The sequence below is a fragment of the Crocodylus siamensis genome, chromosome 1 (genome assembly GCF_052110815.1).
Source record: "Crocodylus siamensis isolate JL-2025a chromosome 1, ASM5211081v1, whole genome shotgun sequence".
In the NCBI taxonomy this organism is placed as follows: Eukaryota; Metazoa; Chordata; order Crocodylia; family Crocodylidae; genus Crocodylus; species Crocodylus siamensis.
The window spans coordinates 339701327-339722388 of record NC_143395.1 but is presented as its reverse complement, the minus strand read 5'-3'; the positions used below and the strand labels follow the sequence as shown (position 1 = coordinate 339722388).

The 21062-nt window shown below is 45.5% G+C and overlaps 1 protein-coding gene and 1 long non-coding RNA gene across 19 annotated transcripts in view; one reads left to right on the top strand and one right to left on the bottom strand.

The window, feature by feature from the left end:
- MYCBP2 (MYC binding protein 2) overlaps positions 1-11839 on the bottom strand; it is a 298411-nt gene extending 286572 nt beyond the window's left edge. For all 18 annotated transcript variants that reach the window (XM_090023921.1, XM_090023940.1, XM_090023966.1 and 15 more), the window contains exon 1: positions 11372-11839. In XM_090023921.1, coding sequence (XP_089880047.1) covers positions 11372-11670 — 299 coding nt within the window. In that variant the 5' untranslated portion in view covers positions 11671-11839. The remainder of the gene's footprint in view (positions 1-11371) is intronic.
- LOC149874889 (uncharacterized) lies at positions 11778-18669 on the top strand. Its single transcript, XR_016438713.1, has 3 exons — positions 11778-11896; positions 17079-17382; positions 18209-18669. It is a non-coding gene; the product is annotated as an uncharacterized LOC149874889 (long non-coding RNA).
- Positions 18670-21062: the final 2393 nt, after the last annotated feature.

The window sequence follows — 21062 nt, the reverse complement described above, 5'->3', positions numbered from 1 at the left end:
ATTAAAAGCACAGAACTCCATTATGGAGCTAGTTAGGGAAAAAAATAAAAACCACCACCAAAGAACAACTCATTCAACCATAGGGCACAGTAGATCCTGGGTTGCCCTTTACTTCAAAAAGTAATCTTCACCTTAAAAAGGCTGGAGACCACTGGGCAAGGCAAGACAAATGCATCTTCCTAGCTTTAAATTAAAGGTGCACATAATACCTCATAGGCACTCTGTTTCTAAAAAAAACAGATTAAGAAAAATCCTTTTAAATTTTAAACTTAATTTTAAGAACAGTGCAAAAATCTAACAGAAGTACATGTATTCTATTCATTTTATAAATAGTCAGCATTCACTCAATTTCTGTAAGTAACTTAACCTGTGTTTGAGTTTAACAGAACTTAGCCCTGTAAAAACAGTCTATGTTACTATTGCCTCATGCCCCATGAACATCTTAAGTTAAAGCAGTCACAGAAATGACTCTCCATTCAGAGAGAAGCATCCAATTTTTTTCTGTTAGTGACAGCTGAACAGACTTGCTACAAATGCCCTCTACTTTAATACAGATCAGACATCTGACAAATGGAAAGGGATTTGGTAAACACAGTTAGCATGACCTGTCTGCCTGCTAATAAAGACGTTCAGAGGATGTGGAAACCCAAATATGCACCCATACACAGTCTATTTTACTCCTTACAGCAATAAATTGATTGAATGCCAGGACTAATATTTTCTAACACCCTGGTCTTTGATCAGATCTTTGTCTCCAACTTAAGTGGTATCCAATTGTTAGGTGCTGCCAAAAGAGTGCTACAATGACTTACACAAGTTGCAAGTATCTGAGCTTGACAAAGTACTAAAAAAGATTTTTAAAATTGTGACTTTAGTAACACTGGTAAGTCAGGTGGGACAGATGAAACTGCCTTTCTGGAAACCTGAAGTGCCAAGCAAACCACAACTCCAGGAAGTTGCCAAAAGGTAATGAAACCAGTAAAGTAATTTTGCAAAATATCCCCTAGCAACTGAAAACGATAAAGGAAATTAACTATACTAAATATCTGCAGTATCTAATCTACACAAAGGTGTGAGGAGTACTACAAAGGAAAATGTAACTGTTGGCAAGTACTACAGCTGAGAGAGAGATACAGAGAAAATATTTTACATAAAAAGCAGAATTTTCCACACGAGATGGATCACAGCAGAAAAAGGCCATTTTCCTTAAGTTTTAAATATTGAGAAGCAAGAAGAGTTACATCAGCAATTGTCTACATTACTGAAGCTTTAATATATATATGTGTACCTAAAAAACCATGCACCTCACTTCTACACCAAAAGATAAACCAATTAAAGTAGAGAAAATTCAGAGGCAATCCATTAAAAAGTAAGATATATTTAAATACACGTTCAGGAAAGCATGAAGGAAATTAAGCCAAACCACAGTGAAGACTTCTTCCCCTACCAAGAAAAATTGTTTTTTATAAAAACAATTAAAAAAAAATAGCTCTTAAAATTGTTAAGATCTTGCTCTAAAGGCAATCAGCAAAGAACTGAGTATCAGGGAAAAAATTTATGTGAATTTGCCTCCATTTTGCCAGTAATATACTTGTATCAAGAACAAGATACAACTGAGCTTGAATTGCTGTCAAGAACAAAACAGAAACCTAGATCATCCCTCCCAAATATTCCTTCACCTGAATACTCTGGGGCAAAACCACTGTTGAATTCACAAAAAAATTGTTTTAACTTCAAGTATGATTCTAGTCTTGCACTAATATTATTTCTCTATTCAGTTTTAACAGGACTGCAGAATAATTACTGACAGTAGTAAAAGGACAACAAATTTGCTGAAGAAACCATATCTAAGAAACTGAATACTGCTGCAAGTTACGTGTTGAAAAATTATAAACTGGAGCTCTGTGTTATAAGGCAATTAAATAAATCTTTTACACACAATAAAGCAGCATTTTCTCAAAAGTGAGAAGTCTCAAACAGCAACCCATTGGCCACTGAGTTAATGGAACTGAAAGCCAATACAAAATACAGGTGAGAAAGCAGAAGTTGACAAAATAAGCTGTTCAAACAAAGGAAAAGCATCAACTGCTGCATGGAAAGATGGACACAGGAAAACCCAGTAAGCTGCCTGCAGACAGTTTCAGATATAGAAATAAAGACCACCACAATAAGAATGTCAGACAAGGCACAATGATTCCAGAAACCAGCTAGAAGGGAAACAGAAAAATGAGCGTTACCAAGAGAAATTCATATTTCCAAAGCCATATATGTAGGAAAATTACAGGAAAGCAGAGAAAAGTGACAGCAGTACTTCATCTAACCTAAGTTGCCTAACATTAGTTACCTAAACAGCAAGCAGAATAGTTAGCTTAACTGAAACTGATTATAAATAAACAATTCCCTCAAAGTAAAACATCAACACCATGCTTCAGTGTCCTAACACGTAATGGGACACTGAAGCGAAGAAGTGCAGCATCTCAAATTAAGAGATCATCTCCCATCATTGGTCCCTTCCCCCCCACCAATCTGAGTAAGAGACAGGCACCACTGTTGCAAGTTACCTAATTATGGCTTCTTTACTTTTCATTCCATCCAGGAAAAGCACACACCAACTGCAGAAACTTCCTCACCTTTCCTCACTAAGGGTTTTTAAACCCAAAAGCTTGCTTAAATATTTTTTTTTACAAATATTTAAGTTGGTCTAATTAAAAATAACAGATTCACCCAAAGAACCTTGTCTATGTCTTTAGCCCAACATGGCTACAACCTATACCCCTGTAATTATGCACCAACACCTAGCTTCACTACCAATAAGGCCTGGACACAAAGAGTGTAACAGTAGTGGTAAACCTGACTTGCTACCAAGCTTGAAGATCTTTATATATTAAAATAAATAACAAAATGCACTAGTCAAAATGCCTAAAATGGATTCTTTTGTCACTAACAAAGTCTGACATTTTGAAGGCATGAACGAAGACAGAAAGTTTACAGCAGATTAAGTCTGCTATTCTAGTCGATACTCAATAGATAAGACCCTTAGACATAGCATCAATGTCAAAAGAGATAGCAGTATCAAGAACCCAGGGCTAAGCCAGCAAAAAAGAACAGTCCAAAGGCTTATCTATACTTGAAAGTTAATGCAGATTAAGACAGGATGGGGAATTTAAAGAGCAACTGCTACTTCAGAAAGTAGGTTTCTTTCCCTGCTCAATTCAATCCACTTTCAAGGTAAATTGAGATAAACAGAAGCAAGACACTTTGTCTTGAATAACTGTGTCCACAGATGGAGCTATTCAATAACAGATACTTGCAAAAAAATCATGCCATTTGCAGATAACCCCCAAGACAGATCAAGATTTGTACAAACCAGCAGTGAACTTGAACGAGTTATTCAACATACAAAACTTTCTCTAGAGATGGAGACAAAAAAAACAGATCTGTAATGCTATTTAGCAACAGCAGCATAAGAAAGAGAGCAACAGTCTAAAATTCTTATCAGGAATGCCCAACCTCTGGCCCACAAAGCCACAACATCTGGCCTGCAAAAATCCCCACAGGTCAGAAGAACTGGCAGCTGGGGAGCCAGGGAAGCTCCACACAGCTGGGTCCAGGCCAGCCTAGACCACTGCAGCACAGTGAGATCAGGGCTAGCATGTTCACCCCATCTCTTCCCTGCACACATCCAGATGGGGACCAGGCCATTTCCCACCCCCACCAATAGATGGCTCAGACCGCACAGCTACCTGCCCATGGCTGGGTGGGGCCCTGCCCACCCAGATCAAGCTCAGCAGCTGGATCAGGTCTATGGCTGAAACTGGCACCTGCCCATCTAGCCCATGGGGCAAAAACACTGGATACTACTGGCCTAGACTACAAGGAACTGAATGATGCAGGGAGAACCCCACCAGCCATTCCTTCAAATCAAAGAAACCATGAACAAATGAGAAGGTAGATCTAACATGAAGAATTAAAATTAAAGGAAGATGATAGATTTCTGGCTGAATAAAGTTATCATAACACTTCCCAGGCTGTTAGGAAAGCTAAGGCAGATACAGAACTAGGGCTAGCATCAAGGACAACAAAAAATCCTTTTTCAAATACACAGGGAGTATGAAGAAAGCACCAGGTAACATGGGGACCCTGCAGGATACACTAGGCAATCTGGTGGTTGCACCAGAGGAAAAGGCAGACCTTTTGAACAATTTCTTTGCCTCCATTTTTTTGTACAGGGACTCCCCCACTGAGATTCAGGAGACACTCAGACAGGCCTAGGGTCAGGGAGGACCAAGTTGGGGAACTTCTGGAGGGGCTGGACGTGTTCAGATCACCAGGTCCAGATGCTCTCCACCCTAGGGTGCTGAGGGAATTGGCAGGGGCTATTGAGGGGCCCCGCACAGCTTTACAAGCACTCATGCTGCTCTGGCCAGGTGCCAGACAACTGGAAGAAGGGCCAACGTGGTTCCCATTTTCAAAAAAGGGAGGAGGGAGGGCCCAGGCAACTATAGGCCCGTTAGTCTTACTTCGATCCTGGGGAAGCTCTTTGAGAAGATTATCCAGGAGCACGTCTGGGAAGAACCTGCAAGGGGGACAATGTGCAGGGGCAACCAACATGGGTTCATTAGGGGCAAGTCCTGTCAAACCAACCTGGTGGCTTTCTACAACCAGGTCACAAAATCCTTGGACACAGGAGTTGCAGTAGACGTAGTCTTTCTGGACTTTAGGAAGGCCTTCGATACTGTCTCTCACCCCATTCTCATTAAAAAATTACGCAACTGTGGTGTCGATGCCTACACAGTCAGGTGGATTACAAATTAGCTGGAGGGCCACACCCAGACAGTGGTGGTGGACAGGTTATTTTTGACCTGGAGGGATGTGGGCAGTGGGGTCCCCCAGGCCTCAGTCCTTGGGCCTGCACTGTTTAATATCCTCATCAGCAACTTGGACAAGGGGGTGAAAAGCACCCTGTTCAAATTTGCAGATGACACTAAGATGTGGGGATAGGTGGGCACGCTAGAAGGGAGGGACAGGCTACAACTAAATCTGGACAGGTTGCAGGGGTGGGTGGATGACAATAGGATGGGATTCAATACTGACAAGTGCAGGCTACTGCACTTGGGCAGTAAAATCCAGCAGCATACCTATAAGCTAGGGAACTCCCTCCTCAAAAGCACAGTGGCAGAAAAAGATCTTGGAGTCATTATAGATTCCAAGATGAACATGGGCTGCCAATGTGAAGACGCAGTCAGTAAGGCCAAACACACTTTGTCATGCATCCACAGATGCATCATAAGCAGGGCCAAGCAGGTGATCTTCCCCCTCTATGCAACACTGGTCAGGCTGCACTTGGAGTACTGCATCCAGTTCTGGGTGCTGCACTTTAGGAGAGATGTGGCCAGCATCAACAGGGGCCAGAGGAGGGCCACTCACATGATCCGGGGACAGCAGGGCAGACCCTATGAGGAGAGGCTATGGGACCTGAACCTATTCAGGCTTCACAAAGAGAAGGCTGAGGGGACCTAGTGGCCGTCTACAAATTTACCAGGGGGGACTAGCGGGGAATGAGAGACCCTGTTCACCCCCTGAAGTAACATGGAATAACAGCCATAAGTTGTTTGAGAGTAGGTTCAGGCTAGACAATAGAAGACACTACTTCACTGTCAGGGCAGCTAGAACCAACTTCCAAGGGAAGTGGTGTTGGCTCCTACCTTGGGGGTCTTTAAGAGGAGGCTTGACAATTACCTAGCTGGGGTCATATGAGCCCAGTATTCTCTCCTGCCCAGGGCAGGGGGTCGGACTTGATGATCTACTTAGGTACCTTCCGACCCTACATCTATGAATCTATAGAAGTGGTGATCAAGCTGGATCTACCAGTAGGAAAAATTTCTGGTGAGCCTTATGCTATTATATGCACAACTGCTAGATACTAAATACCAAAAATGGAAGTGAAACCTTGGAACCAAAAACAACTAGATTGGGGAGAGGGATGTGATAGAGTGATATAACAATCCGTTGACATTCCTATCTATCTAGAGCTGCAAAAGGACATTAACATACAAATACAAAAACCACTTACTGCCCAATACCTAAATCCAACTATTAGGCTGGTGAATGTATAATGGAATCATCCTCAAGTTTGCCACGTTTCACCAAGTACTTGTTTCTGCATCTTAACTTTGATCCTATCTAAGACTGATGTTTAAATGAAACAATATTTACTTAAAAGATTATTCTAAACCTAGTGTTATAATTTTGGACAAGTTAACTTAATTCAATATATTTTTAAATTGCTTGCTGTGTACCCAGTAACCTTAACACTCACAATATGGGAACTTCATAGCTATTCAAGTTATTTCATGACATTAAATTAATAACTCTTGTACACTTTAATGTTCAAAACTGATGTTTCCGATTGGCAGTGGAACTGTAAGTATGAGGAAAAATATCCCCAGTGTGATTAGTGAAATGCAGAAGTAATCTAGAAGTTGCCAGCGGTAGTATCATAGCAGGTGAGAAAGGAGAGAAACTCATAGACTGAACAGCAAATTTTGTTCAGAGAAATACTGGGGTATTAAACATATGAGAGAAAGCCAGCTTCACAGCATGAGAAGAATCAGCATTTTTACCACAATTTAAACAAGAGGATTTTTTAGACCTCAGGACCTTAGTAATTAAAGGAAGCTGCATTTTAAGCTAAGCTCAAATATTTTGCCTATTTTTCAGGGCACTAACATGCACAGAACTTTTCCAATGCAACTTTATCAGCAATTACATCCAAAGTGGGAGGCAAAAATCTGTAACTACACATACTGAAACACTATAGTACCATGAATCTTTCTGCTAAGACTTGACTACCCAGTGTAAGAAATTAATCAAGTGCATGTCCTACTAATCTTCTCTCCATGTCCAAACCATTACTAGACAAGCAAACAAATGCACAATATCACCATTTCAGAATCTGAACATCTTTCTTTTAGGACTTGACACAAAACCACCCATTCATTATTAAAATGCCACAATGTAACAGAATCTTTGTTCATTCCTACATTGGGTTGGAAGTTATAACTTAAATAGGTAGGGCCTGTATATCCCTTTAGGATGAATCTAATCACTGTATCATGCCTTGCAGCTTTAGGTAAGTTAACTATATACTGTCTAAAATGACTTTTCTTGAAGGAAATACTAAGATGCAAGACTACATGCCCCTCCTCATTCACCAGTGAGATTAAGTTCCAATACCTTAATGCCTGAACATTCCTGTTGTCAACTGCACGCATCAAGTCATATAAACTTTACTTGTACCAGAGCTGTCCAACTTCTGAGTAACCAGAAGCCACATGCTGCACACCCTCCCTTTCCGTACTGGGCAAACAGCATGACATCCCCCCCCCATCCCTCTCCCCCCCACACACAGCCAAAGGGCAGGGACTGAAAACAGAAGCATGAGGGGGGAAGGGAACCACAAAGACCCTGGCAGCATCAGATGTGGGAGGAGAGGCAGCTAGGCAGAAGCCTAAAGGCTATGTATTGACCTAAGATTTCCAGCTAGACGGCCCTAACTTATATCACTTAAGTCTAAATGACTTTAAAAGCTCAATTTGTCAATTTAAAAAATGTCTGACTAGGAACAACATTCATATTGCAATTTTCTATCCCTCCCCTTCCACCCTGAAGTCCCTTGCCAACCTGCTCTGCTAATAACTTTAAAACTAATTAATTGAATACCTCCACTACTTTACCCATAGACGTTTCTTTATGTAACACTGTGCATCAATGTTTAACCTCTTAAATTCTGTCAATATTTCTGTCACCAAGTTTATCAAATATTATGACATATATTCTGTATCACATTGCATGAGCTAAGAATCAGAGCTCAAAATAAATGCTTTCAGCTACTGACTGAGGACTAACTAGCATCAAAATAAATTAGAAATATTAATATAATGTATAAAGTTATACATAAGCTGTGTTTGTCATGCTTAAGAACTGTGAGAACATCCCAAGATGAAGAACAGTTTTCACAAATGGCAGGTGCTTGTCAGTTGTCAGTGCTGGTTCCAGCATGGTTGGAAGACCACCGTACAAATAGTATGGGATAGCCAGGCAGAAGACTGTCAGAGAAGTGGAAAAGTGCTTTATGCTTAAAGCTACAGATGAGTTTAATTCATAAAACGTTCATTACATTGATAACTGTACATCTATTAATCCACCCTGTAAAGTACATCTCACTCTTGAACAGCGAGTGACAATATCAATATCAATCAATTCCTGCTGAAAAAGTATGTCTGAAGCTTGGGGGATGTGAGGGGGAGAGAGGGGAGAACTAGGACAACCACACACTGGCAAAAGTTGCCTCATTATTCTCTTCAAGTTTCCATGGCATTGGTTAGCATTAGCTAGTATTGCTAGTATTACTAGCTAGTATTGCCTTTATGCCACAGAATGTTATATATGCAAACAATGTCAGAGTCCTAGTAAATAGTTTAAAAGTACATCTGGAAACAAAGAGAAAAATCAAATAACCTCATTCAATATCAAAATGTTTGCAACTTTCTTCCATCCCTCATTATTTATTATTAAGAGCACTGACATGAAAAGAGTATGTGTTATAAGGTTTAAATTGTCTTACAGCTGACTTAAAGCAGTCATATTTGAAACTACTGTGCTTTCAGAATCTCTATTTGAATATAGAAATACTGAAGTTACTTCTATAATGAAAATTTTTTAAGTAATTTGAAGCAGCATGAAAATACGATTGTTTTTATCTGTCTAGAATTGAAAAGCCATTAAAGGATGTTAAATCCTAAACTACATGTTTCTGATATAATATTCAAAAGGTGGGAAGAAGCAGACTGTTTTGCAGGCCAGATAAAAAAAACCCAAGCTGCATATGTGATGAGAAGCCATACAACTGCGTAGAGCTTTTTGCTACAATTAATTTTTTTAATTGCTCAACAAAAACAATCCAATATATAAAACACTGTAGCTCTTTTTAAGTTACCTAACTGCTTACTAAATTTGCAAACAGCAAAAAAGTCAGACCGGAGTGTGGGTTATAAAAACCCTCCCCATTCTTCAGCAATGTGAACAATGTGCCTTTACCACTACAGAGGGTTAAAAACAGACATTCCACTGTTATAATAACCACAAACAAGGTTCAACTAAAATTTACCAAACACTGTCCTTTAAAATTGATCTTATTTGGATCAGCTACTAATTTTCCCCAATAGCAGTAAGTGCTACGTCGAATACTTCTATCCAATTATGGATGGATGGATGGTGAAGCGTGCTAAAGCCATATAAAACTTATGAAATATCTTTTACCCTCTTTTATGAGGTACTGTTAAATCTTTTTAAACATGCAGTAACAATCACTTACTTTCAAGCAATTCACCTTTGCATGATCACTCTCAATACATGATCACACACAGTCTGCTTTTTCCTAACTTTTCAAAAGCATTCAAGAAAACAAAACAAAAAAAGGGTAGTTTATCCTGTATCTTTCTATCAGAGGGTCACTGGTCATATCTCCATTATGTAAAACCCAACTCAATACAAGAATTCAATCTCTTATTTTGCAACAAAAATTTACATCATCCCCCAAATTGTAACATTTTCTCTAAATACAGGAAGCGCTGTCTTGAGAAACTGAGTTTATTAGCTTGACTATTATTAATTTAAATCAATCCTCCAAAGACCTTACTTTTTCGGTTCCCAGAATTAAAAACTTACTAAAAACTCCTCATATACAACAAATTAATTACAACCTGACCTCTTAACTACTGGCATCTAGTTAGGATTAGAACTATCTGGAAAAGGTTACATTTTTTTCATAAGTTCCTGGAAAATTTGAACCTCTTGTCAAAAAATGTCATCCCTTGATTTTTCTACCAATCTAGTTCTGAATGCAAACCTGGTAGGGTAGGACTAAGACCCCACCTTAACTGGAGTTATTTTGACAGCGGAGTCATTCCGCCTGTAAACTCTCTCTTCCAACAGAGTTTGCACACTGCTGTTCTCTTGGTTATGATAAGTCAGTCAGTGATAGCAAAGAGATGGTGATTCTGTATTAAGACCTCACACTGATAGGTTACTTAGTGGTTTTTAAGAGTTCTACAGTCCAAATATTGTCAAATTCCCAGCAATATCCCTTTGTTTTGTACTTCAACAATACAATGAAGCTCTACACTTGATTTAGCTAATACATTTTGGTTTCTGCACCCTGTTCTGAATCGTGCTGGCAACTTGACATCATACCGTGTACCTGGCCTGGCAAATGAACAGGCAAATGTTTTAAAATCGTATGCATCTTCCTTCACTTAAGTTATCACACAGATGATCTGTTTCTGCGATTCCCCCCCATACAATGGGGGTGAGGGTGGTGATCACAGACTTCCAGCAGATAGCACGTAGATGGAGTTCAAACACAAAAACTGTTAGGACAGTTGTAACAAAGTTATAATTATACCAAACTAAATTTAAAAGAAATCCCAACATGACAAGCTATTGGCACCTTTCTTCCACCATATCATGTCCCCCAACACAATAATCAGACAACTGAGGCTGAACCTGAACTATCTAATGTTCCTGTTTGTCCTCCCAGATAAGATGAAACCCACTGAAGCCTCCTGTTCGGAAAAGGAAAGAGCGACACAAGCCTGGAAACCAGGCATGCCAGGAGCAGCAACATTTCCAGAGCTCCTGCATGAACCAAAGGCATTTGTTGCCTACGTATGCCTCCCCCGAGTCAGGCAGGCAGGGTCCTCACCATGTCAACAAGAATCAGGAGGTGACATTACTGTACTGGCAAGACCCTTCTCTTCTACATCTTTTTTTTAATTTAACTGGGGGGGGTTGGGGAGGGAGCAGAGCTGCGCTGTGCTGTGCTGTCCAGCCACACGGTACAATGCAGAGCAATGACGTATGTATTCACCTCATCCACTGGCCCCCTAGTATGGGATGTGGGCGCCCTGTGTTGCAGTCGGGGTGCTGGGCAGGAGGGGAAATCAGTCCTGGGGTGGGAACAATGAGAGGGAGGGAGGCGGCTGGGAGCCTGCAGGCCTGGCTGGGCCAGAAAAGGAAAGCAGGGAGGGATTCAACTCAGCAAGGTCCCCTCCGCTGCTCACAAAGCAGCAGCAGGAGCAGCAGCCACCGGCGCCGCCGCCCCTGCAACCATGGCGGGGTCCCCGCTGCGCCCCTGCCCGCGGCTGCGCCCTGCACTCCCCACGTGGCGCTGCCCGCCCCTCCCCACAGGCCGGCAAGGGGGGCGCCGGCCCCTGCAGCACGTGCCAGCCCTCCCCCCCAACGCAGACTCTGGCGGGAGCCGTGACAGCGGGTCCTGCGCAGCCCGGGGCGGGGGGCGGCGAGGCGTTACCTGGCGCCAGGGTGTCCTCCCGGGTCGCGGTCGCTCAGCGCCGCCGTGTAGATCCGCCGGTAGCGCTCGGCCAGGGCCCGGCCCGAGAGCAGCAGTTGGGAGCGGCCTCGGCAGCCAGCAGGCAGCGGCCCCGCCGGCGGGCCCGGCAGCGCCGCCAGCTCCATGACCGAGCCGTCGCGGGGCGCCGCCGCCGCCCAGGCCCCGGCGCCGCGCCACGAGGCGGAGAAGCCGCCCTCGGCCCCACTGCAGGCGGCGGCGGCGGGAGCCGAGGAGGAGGCGGCGGCGGCTGCAGCGCACATCGCCCGCCCCCCGCTGCCTTCCCCGGACGCAGGCGCCGCCGCTGCTGCTCCTGCTGCTGCCGCCCTCACCGCGGCCGCCCGCCCATGGGGCCGCCGACGCCCCGAGCGCCGCTCATCCGTCCGAGCCCGGCTGCGGCGTCCGCCCGGGTACTGCTTCGCCGCTCGCTTCCCCACCCGCCGCCGCGCTGGAGGTGCCGAGAGCCGCCGCCGCCGCCCTCCTCTCAGCGTAACTGCCGCCCCGCCCCCACCGCCGTCTGTCAGCCCGCGCACTGGGCAGACCGCGCATGCGTCGCCGCCAGGACAGCGCTTCAATCCTCCTGGCCACGGGAGAGCTGGGAGCTAGGCTGCCCGCGCGCCACCCGCACCTGCCGGGGGGAGGGGGACCTGACGTCACGTGGGGGGGGGCGCCCCTGGCAGGGGCGGGGGCGTCCTTGGCCCTGCCTGGGCGCGGCCCCTGAGCCCAGCCACGGGCTTCCCGCCAGCTCTGCGGCCTTCGGCTTGGCCCGCCCAATGTGGGGCTTAAACTTCCCAGGCTTTCGCAGGGCCAGATTTTACACACACGCGTAGTATTTCCAGGCTTTTACCGGACAAGATTTGATACACACACATATACGTTTACGTATTTTATACCCACACGTATTCGCCCTGTGAAAACCTGGAAATACTACATGTGTGTAAAGATACATATGCACACACAAATATAAACATACATATTTACACACATGGTATTTCCAATCTTTATACATACTTATATACACTCACGTATTTGCACACATGTAGTATCTCCAGGCTTTTGTAGGGCCAGATTTTACAGGCACGTGGATTACGTGTATATGAGATTGGTCAAACAAGACCTACCCGCAACAAACCCATGCTGGCTATCCCTTAGAATGTTAGCCTGGGCCAGTCCATCAAGGATGGCCTCCTTAAACTTTTTTCTAAGATCTTCCCCAGGATAGAACTCAGGCTAATGGGCCTGTAGTTAGCCGGATCCACTCTCCTCCCTTTCTTGAAGATCGGCACCACATTGGCCTTCTTCCAGTCTTTGGGCACTACACCAGAGCACCAGGAGTTTTCAAAGATCCGTGCCAGAGGCTGGGCTATGACGCTCGCCAGCTCCTTGAGTACCCTGGGGTGCAGATTGTCAGGGCCGGCTGACTTGAAGGTATCCAGCTTCTCAAGATGTTCCTTCACGAGGTCAGCATTTATGGAGGGTAGGGGATCCCCATCACCCGGATCTCCCTGTCCCATAGCAGGCATGGGCGTCCCATGGGACTGATGAAAGACTGACGCAAAGTACCTATTTAATAGGTTGGCTTTTTCCTGGGCGTTAGTTGTCAGTTGCCCCATCTGGTTTAGCAGGGGTCCAACGTTGCCCTTGCTTTTCCTCCGGCTCCCCACATATCTGAAAAAGGACTTTTTGTTGTCCTTGATGCCTGAAGCTAGTTGGAGTTCAGTTGCAGCCTTGGCTTTCCTGGTTTGCTCCCTGCAGGACTGGACCAGCGCGGAGTAATCCTCCTTGGAGGTGAATCCCATCCTCCATCCTTTGTAGGCTTTCCTTTTAAGCCACAGGAGGTCTGCTAGGTCCCTGGAGAGCCAGGGGGGCTGCTGTGCCTTCTTGCTGCCTTTCCTCCGTGTTGGAATAGATTTAGCTTGTGCATTGAAGATCGCTTCCTTGAGGAGCAACCACTCTTCTTGAACTCCCATCAGCCTGGGGTCATGGTCCCTGAGGGCCTGACCAACTAGCCTCTTGAGCTTGCAAGATCCCTTCCAGCCCTAATGTCTATGAAATCTATTAAATATACATAATGTATATATATAGACACACATATATACACATGCATATGCATATATGTGTGTATATGCATATATGTGTATATATATATTATGTGTGTACACATATATGTATGTGTGTGTATATGCGTGTATATATATATATGTATTTATACACATGTACTAGGCAACTGTTGATCCTCTGGATCATGATGTACAAGTGAGAGGTCAGCTGCCAGATGAATCCGCTTGTGGCTGACAAGCCCAATTGGAGAGCAACGCAGCTGGCTACAAGTTTCACAGATCAGCATGTTGCCTGAGTTGGAGTCAGCATGCTGCTTTCTTCTTTCTCACTTTGCTTCCATCCTCTGGATCAAAGCTGGTTCATGTTGAGCTGCACCCAGTGCCACATGTTCCTTCCAGATTGGACAGGATTCTGCACGATCCTCCCAGCTTTTTATGTTCATGTTGAACAACTTCATATTTTTGCACAGGTCATGGTACTGCCATACAGGGCAACTCTGCTGTCTAGAGCCATCTCAAATCTCATTATACAAAATATTCTTGGAGATACGGTCTTCTCCAGTTCTCCTGACATGGCCAATCAATCGCAACCTCTTCTTTTTTATAGTGGTTTTTAAGTGTGTCAGTCCTGTGCACTCCAGCACTGTTGTGTTTTGTATTCTGTCTTTATTTTCAGGATCTTACACAGCCATCTCATGTATATGTATATGCATATGTATATTTATATGTGTGTGTAGCAGGGAACCAGAGGGCAGGCTAAGTAAGCTAACTGCCAGAGAACTAGCCATCAGAAAGCAGACAGGCCCATAATAGGATAGAGGCTACCCCTGGGGGGGCGGTGACTACCCCAGGAGCTAGCTGCAAGATGTAATACGCACAGGGGGTGGACGTCCAAGTTGCCTAGGAGCAAAAGAGCTACAAGCAGCTCAGCTAAGCCACCACCGAGAAGGGCAGGTCAGCCCTCAGGCCAAAATGGAAACCCTTGTGGATGGCTGGAAAACCATCTGACAGGAAGGGGCAGGGCTTTTGAGGTACATAAGACCAGTGCCTGAGGACCAGGGATCCTGGTTTTCTCTAATAAAAAAATCCCCAATTTTCAGATTAAGAAAAGTAACTCCAAATCCACCTTTTTCCATGATTAAAATGAAACACCACTAAAATATTATCTATACATATAAAAGGCTTAGTCCGTCTGTCTGTGTGTCTGCCTGAGTGTCCGTAAGGCTCCTGGGGGGCATGGCTTCTGGCAGTGCAGGGCTTCAGTCAGTGCTGCATCAAAAATGGTGGTGGCCACCCACTGCCCTGGAGTGAGGGGTGGGGTGTGGGACCAGATGCAGAGCAGGCGGGGAGTGGGTGGTGCGTGGCTGGATGCAGAGCAATGGCGGCACAGGGCAGCGGGTGGCAACAGCATGTGCAAGCTTTTCCCTGCTTGTCCTGGGAGGCAACACAGGGTGGTGGGTGGCAGCACTCCATACCCACCCGCTTCCCCTCTCTCATATTATTCTTGATGGGCAATTCACTAGTCTATATATAGCGGTGTTTCATTTTGATCATGGAAAAAGATTACTTTTTTAATCCGAAAATTGAGGATGGTTTTTTTTCCAGAGAAAACCAGGATCTCTGATGATAAGCTTCTCAATGGTGGACAGCATCTTTACTCTGAAAGCCTGATCCTGACCAATGTGAAGTCATGGCAACTCCTACTGAAGTCTTTACTGTTTAGGGTGAGGCCACAAGTATTTGAAATGCTTTTCTTAGCATTGCATGGTGTTCTGTTCACTTTGTTTTGCACTATCAGAGGGCACTGTCCATGTCCATGGCAATCCTTATGGCTTTGGGATTGGAATGAGTGATGAAAGGGCTGGCAGAGCAGCCCTTTCATCCTGCATGTCTCCCTTCTACCTATGTAACTTAGGCAGAAGTCATATTATGGGAGGGGTCACGGGGGGCTAAGCCTCCCTCCCTCCCCCCACCAGAAAAGATGAGAGCTCCCCTATAAGAGATAAAGTCCTCACCCTGGGGTTTATCAGAGAAAACTAGGAAAGAAAACCCTACTGAGGACAGTCTGGCAGTCTGGCCTTGCAAGCAGCAGAGAGAGGAGCTCTAGAGCAGGAGAAATGCAGAAAGGGATTTACCGGTGCTCGGGCTATTCCCGAGAGATGCAGGTATATTGCTAAAAGGGACTTATAATATGGGAGGAAGTTATTGACCCAGAGTGTATAATTTTTGTTGTTACACCACTTGTGGGTTTGCATTTGTGTTCTGATTAAGACCTAGAGGACCAGAGTGTGGCTGAAAGGGCGGACAAGAGATCACACAGGGGTGCCTGAGAGGCATTCCAGATTTTCAGCTCTAACAGGGGCAGGCTTCAGCCATGCACGCCAGGGCCAAGGGCCCAAGCAGAGCAAGATGGGCTAAGGGCCAGACAAAGCTAAATCCCAGAAGCCCAGCCAGAGGACCTGTACAAATGGTGTATGAATCTAGAATAACTGCAAGGCACAGCTATGGCTGTAGGGGCATAAGAAGGCCATGTAACTCCATCAAAATAACTCCATCCAAGTGTGCCAGATAACAGACAAGGGAGCATACTTGAGTCAGAGCAGGGCAGGAGCCATGTGGTCATAAGGAGGTAACACTTCTCCCCTAGGGCTCAGTCCTACCACAATATGTTTGTGTGTGTGTGTGTGTGTGTGTGTGTGTGTGTGTGTGTGTGTGTGTGTACGTATACACACACATACACAATTACTATACATCAGGGATATCAAGCATATGGCCTACAGGCCAGTGGGGTCCATAAGTTGCTGGACCAACCCCAAGTGCCAACCCCAGCCCCTCATGCCCTATGCAGTGTGCAGGGTGGACCTGGTACCGCAACCCTTGTACACAGTCCAGGGAGCTGGCCTAGGGCGCACACTGCAGTGAGTGAAGTGACTGGCAACAGCCCACCATGGCTTCCCAAACTGTGAGCCCCTTCCCAGCAGGGAGCCACACTGTAGGGCTAGCACAACTGCTGTGGAGCATGGCGGTGCTGTGGGGGCATGGCCAGGCAGGGCACCTGGGGAGGGAAGGGACAGGGGTTATTCCTCCTTCATCTGGCCTCCGGCAGGAGATCAGCTGGGGGTCCTATTCAGGGCAGGGATAAATGCTGCGGTGACAGCAGGCAGACCTGGCTGCCAGTGGGTACAGGGGACACTAACTCTCCTCCCTGCCTCGCTCTGCCTCAGGGGCCATTGAGCCCAGTGCTACAGAAGGAGGAGGGAGCAACCAGCAAACCCGGCTCAGGTCCCTGCTGGTGGCACAGGGAAGGGGTATTAAACCCCTCTCTGGCCAGACCCCCACCCTTGCCTATCCTTGCTTGGGCCGGGGAGCAGAGATGGCAGGGCAGCCTGGCTGGGCTAGAGCAAAGAGCCCCTCTCAGCCCAGAGAGCATGCTGGGATGCTGGGGGTCTCTGGTTTATTTTAAACCAGGAAGGAGTCTGGGACAGGCACTGCATAAACCAGTTTGAGTCAAATCAGTTAAGTCTGATACTACATTCAGCCGGGTTTATCTCAAACTGGTTTTAGCTATTTTGAGATTGGTTTATGTGCACTGAATGTCTCTTCTGTTATAGATTTAAACCAGTTTCTGATCACTTAAACTGGACCCGAGGGAGAGGGAGGAAGACTCCGTCACTACACCCGAAGGCTGTGCCAAGGCAGTCCACAGGAAAGCAGGAGCTCTGGCAGATGACATCTAGGAGAGGATCATGAGAAAATGTTTGATAGGAGAATGGGGATTGAAGCATTGAGTCCACACAGAGGGATCCCATGCCATGGAGCTAGGGGCTACTGACACTTCAAGAGGAGAAAGCAGCAGGAGCACAGGCTGACCCTTAATTAAGAAAATGGAACCTCCTGTGCATGGGGAAGGGAAAGGTAAGTGATTGGAAGGAGGTGGGACTCCCAGGTCAATGAGGCCAGGCCCTAAGCCCAAGCAGTCAATCAAGCCCTGAAGGCCTCAGGGAGAGGAACTTCCATAGGGAAGCAGACTGCGAGAAGCAGTGCCCAGAGGAATAGAGGCTATGCATGAGGGTGAGAAGCTGGCTTAGCCTTCGGAGTTATAGTTTATGGGAGGTGAACTCCATGAAGGCAGTGAATAGATTATAGTTGTACTAAAATATGTTTGAGTTTGAAGCAGTTGCTTGCATTTTTTATTTTAAACCAGAGGACTGGATGTGGCTGTAAGGGGTAGACTGGAAGCCACAGGGGGGCTATACAGGCACCCAGCTTAGAGGTCTACCCAAACTGGGGACACAGTAGGTTGTGTGGGTCTAAAGCCCAAACACTGTAGGAAGCAGAACTGATAGCTGCCTTGCCCATTTTACCCTATTACATTCTAAAGCAGTCTCTTTTATACCATCTACTTCTACCACTCCAACAATATTCTCTTACTCCTTGAATTCGTTTGTTTCAACCTGCGTTTATATGATATTAGAATTTTTCATCCTTAGCGTCAGATCTCTATACAAGAGAAAGTTCTTTGTCCATATTTTCGCTTTATTTCCTCCTGCATACCACCCTCAAAGCCTCCCATACCACAGTTCTGCTTGAACTTTTCTGACTCTTCTTGTTAAGCCTTCTTCCATGCTGACCTTCTATGCTTGTTAACTCTCATTCTCCTAGTCCAACCATTTCCAACTCTCTTCTCATTCAAATACCCTTAAAACTTACTTAAGTTTCTGGGGGAATGTTTGTTCACCAGGGCACCCAAGGGATGATGAGGTCGAACGGTTATCAACTACTGCAAGACCGTTTCAGGCTGGACATAAGGAAGAATTTCTTTACTGTCCAAGCCCCCAAGGTCTGGAACAGCCTGCCATCGGAGGTAGTTCAAGCACCTACATTGAACACCTTCAGGAGTAAACTGGATGCTTATCTTGCTGGGATCCTATGACCCCAGCTGACTTCCTGCCCTTCAGATGTGGGGCTGGACTCGATGATCTTCTTAGGTCCCTTCCAGCCCTAATGTCTATGAAATCTATGAAACTAATATGAAAACTGTCAAAATACATGCCATATATTTATTAATTTGTTACTTTTGAAGTTTAGACCTTCAGCTTTTTTATCACTTTGGACTTTATATACTAACTCTTGAAGTAGGGATAATAACACTGTACTATAATAACACTGTACTTATTCACTGTAAGTTGAATAAAACAATTAATCTTTTACTTCTACCATGACAATTGGCACCTTATAAGAACCTAAATATAATGTTTACAAAGTGTATATAAACTTAGCCCCATCATTCATGATTAATTATTTTCCTTTCACAGTCATGCAGGCAGATTGCCTAACACCATCTTATCTTTCTTATTTTGGACACAGAGACAAAATGTGCATGCAACAAATGCAATAATAACTGCAATAGGTTGTAGTTTACATAAACAAATGTATTTCCAGCAATATTAACGTATCCTGGTCATGAGTTATACTTTAAAAATGATTGAGGAAAAATGAGGAGGATCCAAAACAATCATAACGTTTTAATTAACAGGATTGTAGTATGTGATTAACCTAAACGCAGTTGATTGTCCTAGTGTTTAGAGAAACACACATCTTTGAAAAGCAAAATACAGGTGATATATTATTTCACAATGTATATAGTTTTGCAATTATAGAGCACTGCAAATCTCCAAAATATTGAAAGCATAAAATAAGGATTCCTTGATCTTGAGATTGATAAGAATAGTAACCTAATTCCAGCTCCTGCGGAGCTAGCTGCACCAAGGTCAGGCAGCTTTCAGCTGAACCTGCATGACACCCTGGAGGTAGGGGCAGTATCACCTCTTTGCATCTATTCATCATGCTTCTGCTAATGCATGATAAAGTGCAGTTAGCTTTGCTGATGACTTTGTTGTGCTGATGACTCATGTATATCTTGGAGTCCACTATGACTCTGAGATCTTCTGTGCTGCTGAGAGGGTCTTTCCCCAGCTGGTAAGTGTGCTGGATATTTTTATGCCCTAGATGTAGCACTCTGCATTTTTCCTTGTTGAACTGCATCCCACTCTTCCAACCTGTCCAGGTCCACTTGCAGTCATTCCCTTCACCCCACAATTTAGTATCATCCACAGACTTGGACAGAGTACACCTTACTCCCACATCCAAGTCACTGATGAAGACATTGAAGAGTATAGGTCTGAGGACTGAGCCCTGTGGGACCCCACTGCTCACATCCTTCCAGGTTGATACTGACCTGTCCACCACCACCTGAGTGAGACCCCCAAGCCAATTTGCCGCCCACTGGACTGTGTAAACATCTAAGTCACAGCCTCTTCATATATTTATGAAAATGGGGTGAGATACCGGAGTGAAGGTCTTCCTAAAATCCAAGTAAACGATATCCACTTCTATTCTTGCGTCTAGGCATTTTGTGACCTGGTCATAAAAGGAAACCAGATTAGTCAGACATGGTGTACGTGCTATGAACCCATACTGGTTGCTGTGCTGCATTATTTTTCCCACTGGACTCTCACAAATAGGAACCTTTATCATTTTTTCAAAGACTTTTCCAAGGATCAAGGAAAACTAACTGGCCTATAATTACTTGGATCCTCCTTCCTTCCTTTCTTGAAAACCACATTGGCCCTTTTCCAGTCCTCCAGGACCTGACCCAAGCACCACGAGTGCTCAAACAGCCGTGCCAGTGGTTCTGCTATGACACGGGCCAATTCCTTCAGTACCCTTGGATGCAGTTCATCCAGGCCTGCTGACTTAAACACATCCAGTACATCCAAGTTGGGTCTTGAGTCCTCTGTGGGCGCACGTGTGCCTCCAGCACACATGTGCCCCCTGTACTTACCAGTGGCAGCAAAGACAGCAGTGGTGGCAGGGAAGCCAGCACAGCTGTAGACGATCCAGAGGGGGAGCCTCCCAGATCCCTCTTAACTGAGCCGGCAGGGAGCCGCGCTCCCGAGCCACGCACAAACAGAGCATGCAAACTAGCGTGCTCTGTGGGGCATAGACAGGCAACTGGCTAGTGGGGGGACTTCCCCCTGGGTGAGGGGGGACTCTCCAGAGGCTGATCCCTGGGGCAGAGGCTGCAGCTACCCCAGGAACCAGGCCTCTCTCTGCAGGAGGGCGACACAGGGATCTGGGCTGCCAGCAGGCTGTGCCAGGGAAGCCTGGAGCGGCCTGATTGGCAGAGCCAGGCCACAGCGGCCTGATCGGCTGCTGTGTGAGCGTGGGTAATTCAAACCATGTCCCTTACAAGCCACTGTTTGATCAAGCCTCCAGCAGTTGGGGCTTGAGTCTGGAGTGGGCACATGTGTGCCTCCAGAACACGTGTCCCCTCTGTACTTACCAGCGGTGGCAGAGGCAGTGGAGGCAGATCCTTTAAAGGTAAGTGGGGCAAGGAAGCCAGCACAGCTGTAGAGGATCCAGAGGGGGAGTCCCCTGGATCCCTCTTAACTGAGCCAGCAGGGAGCCGTGCTCCTGAGCCGTGCACAAACAGAGCGTGCAAATAGGCCGGCTCTGTAAAGGCGCGCCGGGCATTTGCGCTGACATTTATGCAAGGTGGGCATGCAGCCAGAGCCTGGAAGGAGTCTCCAGCA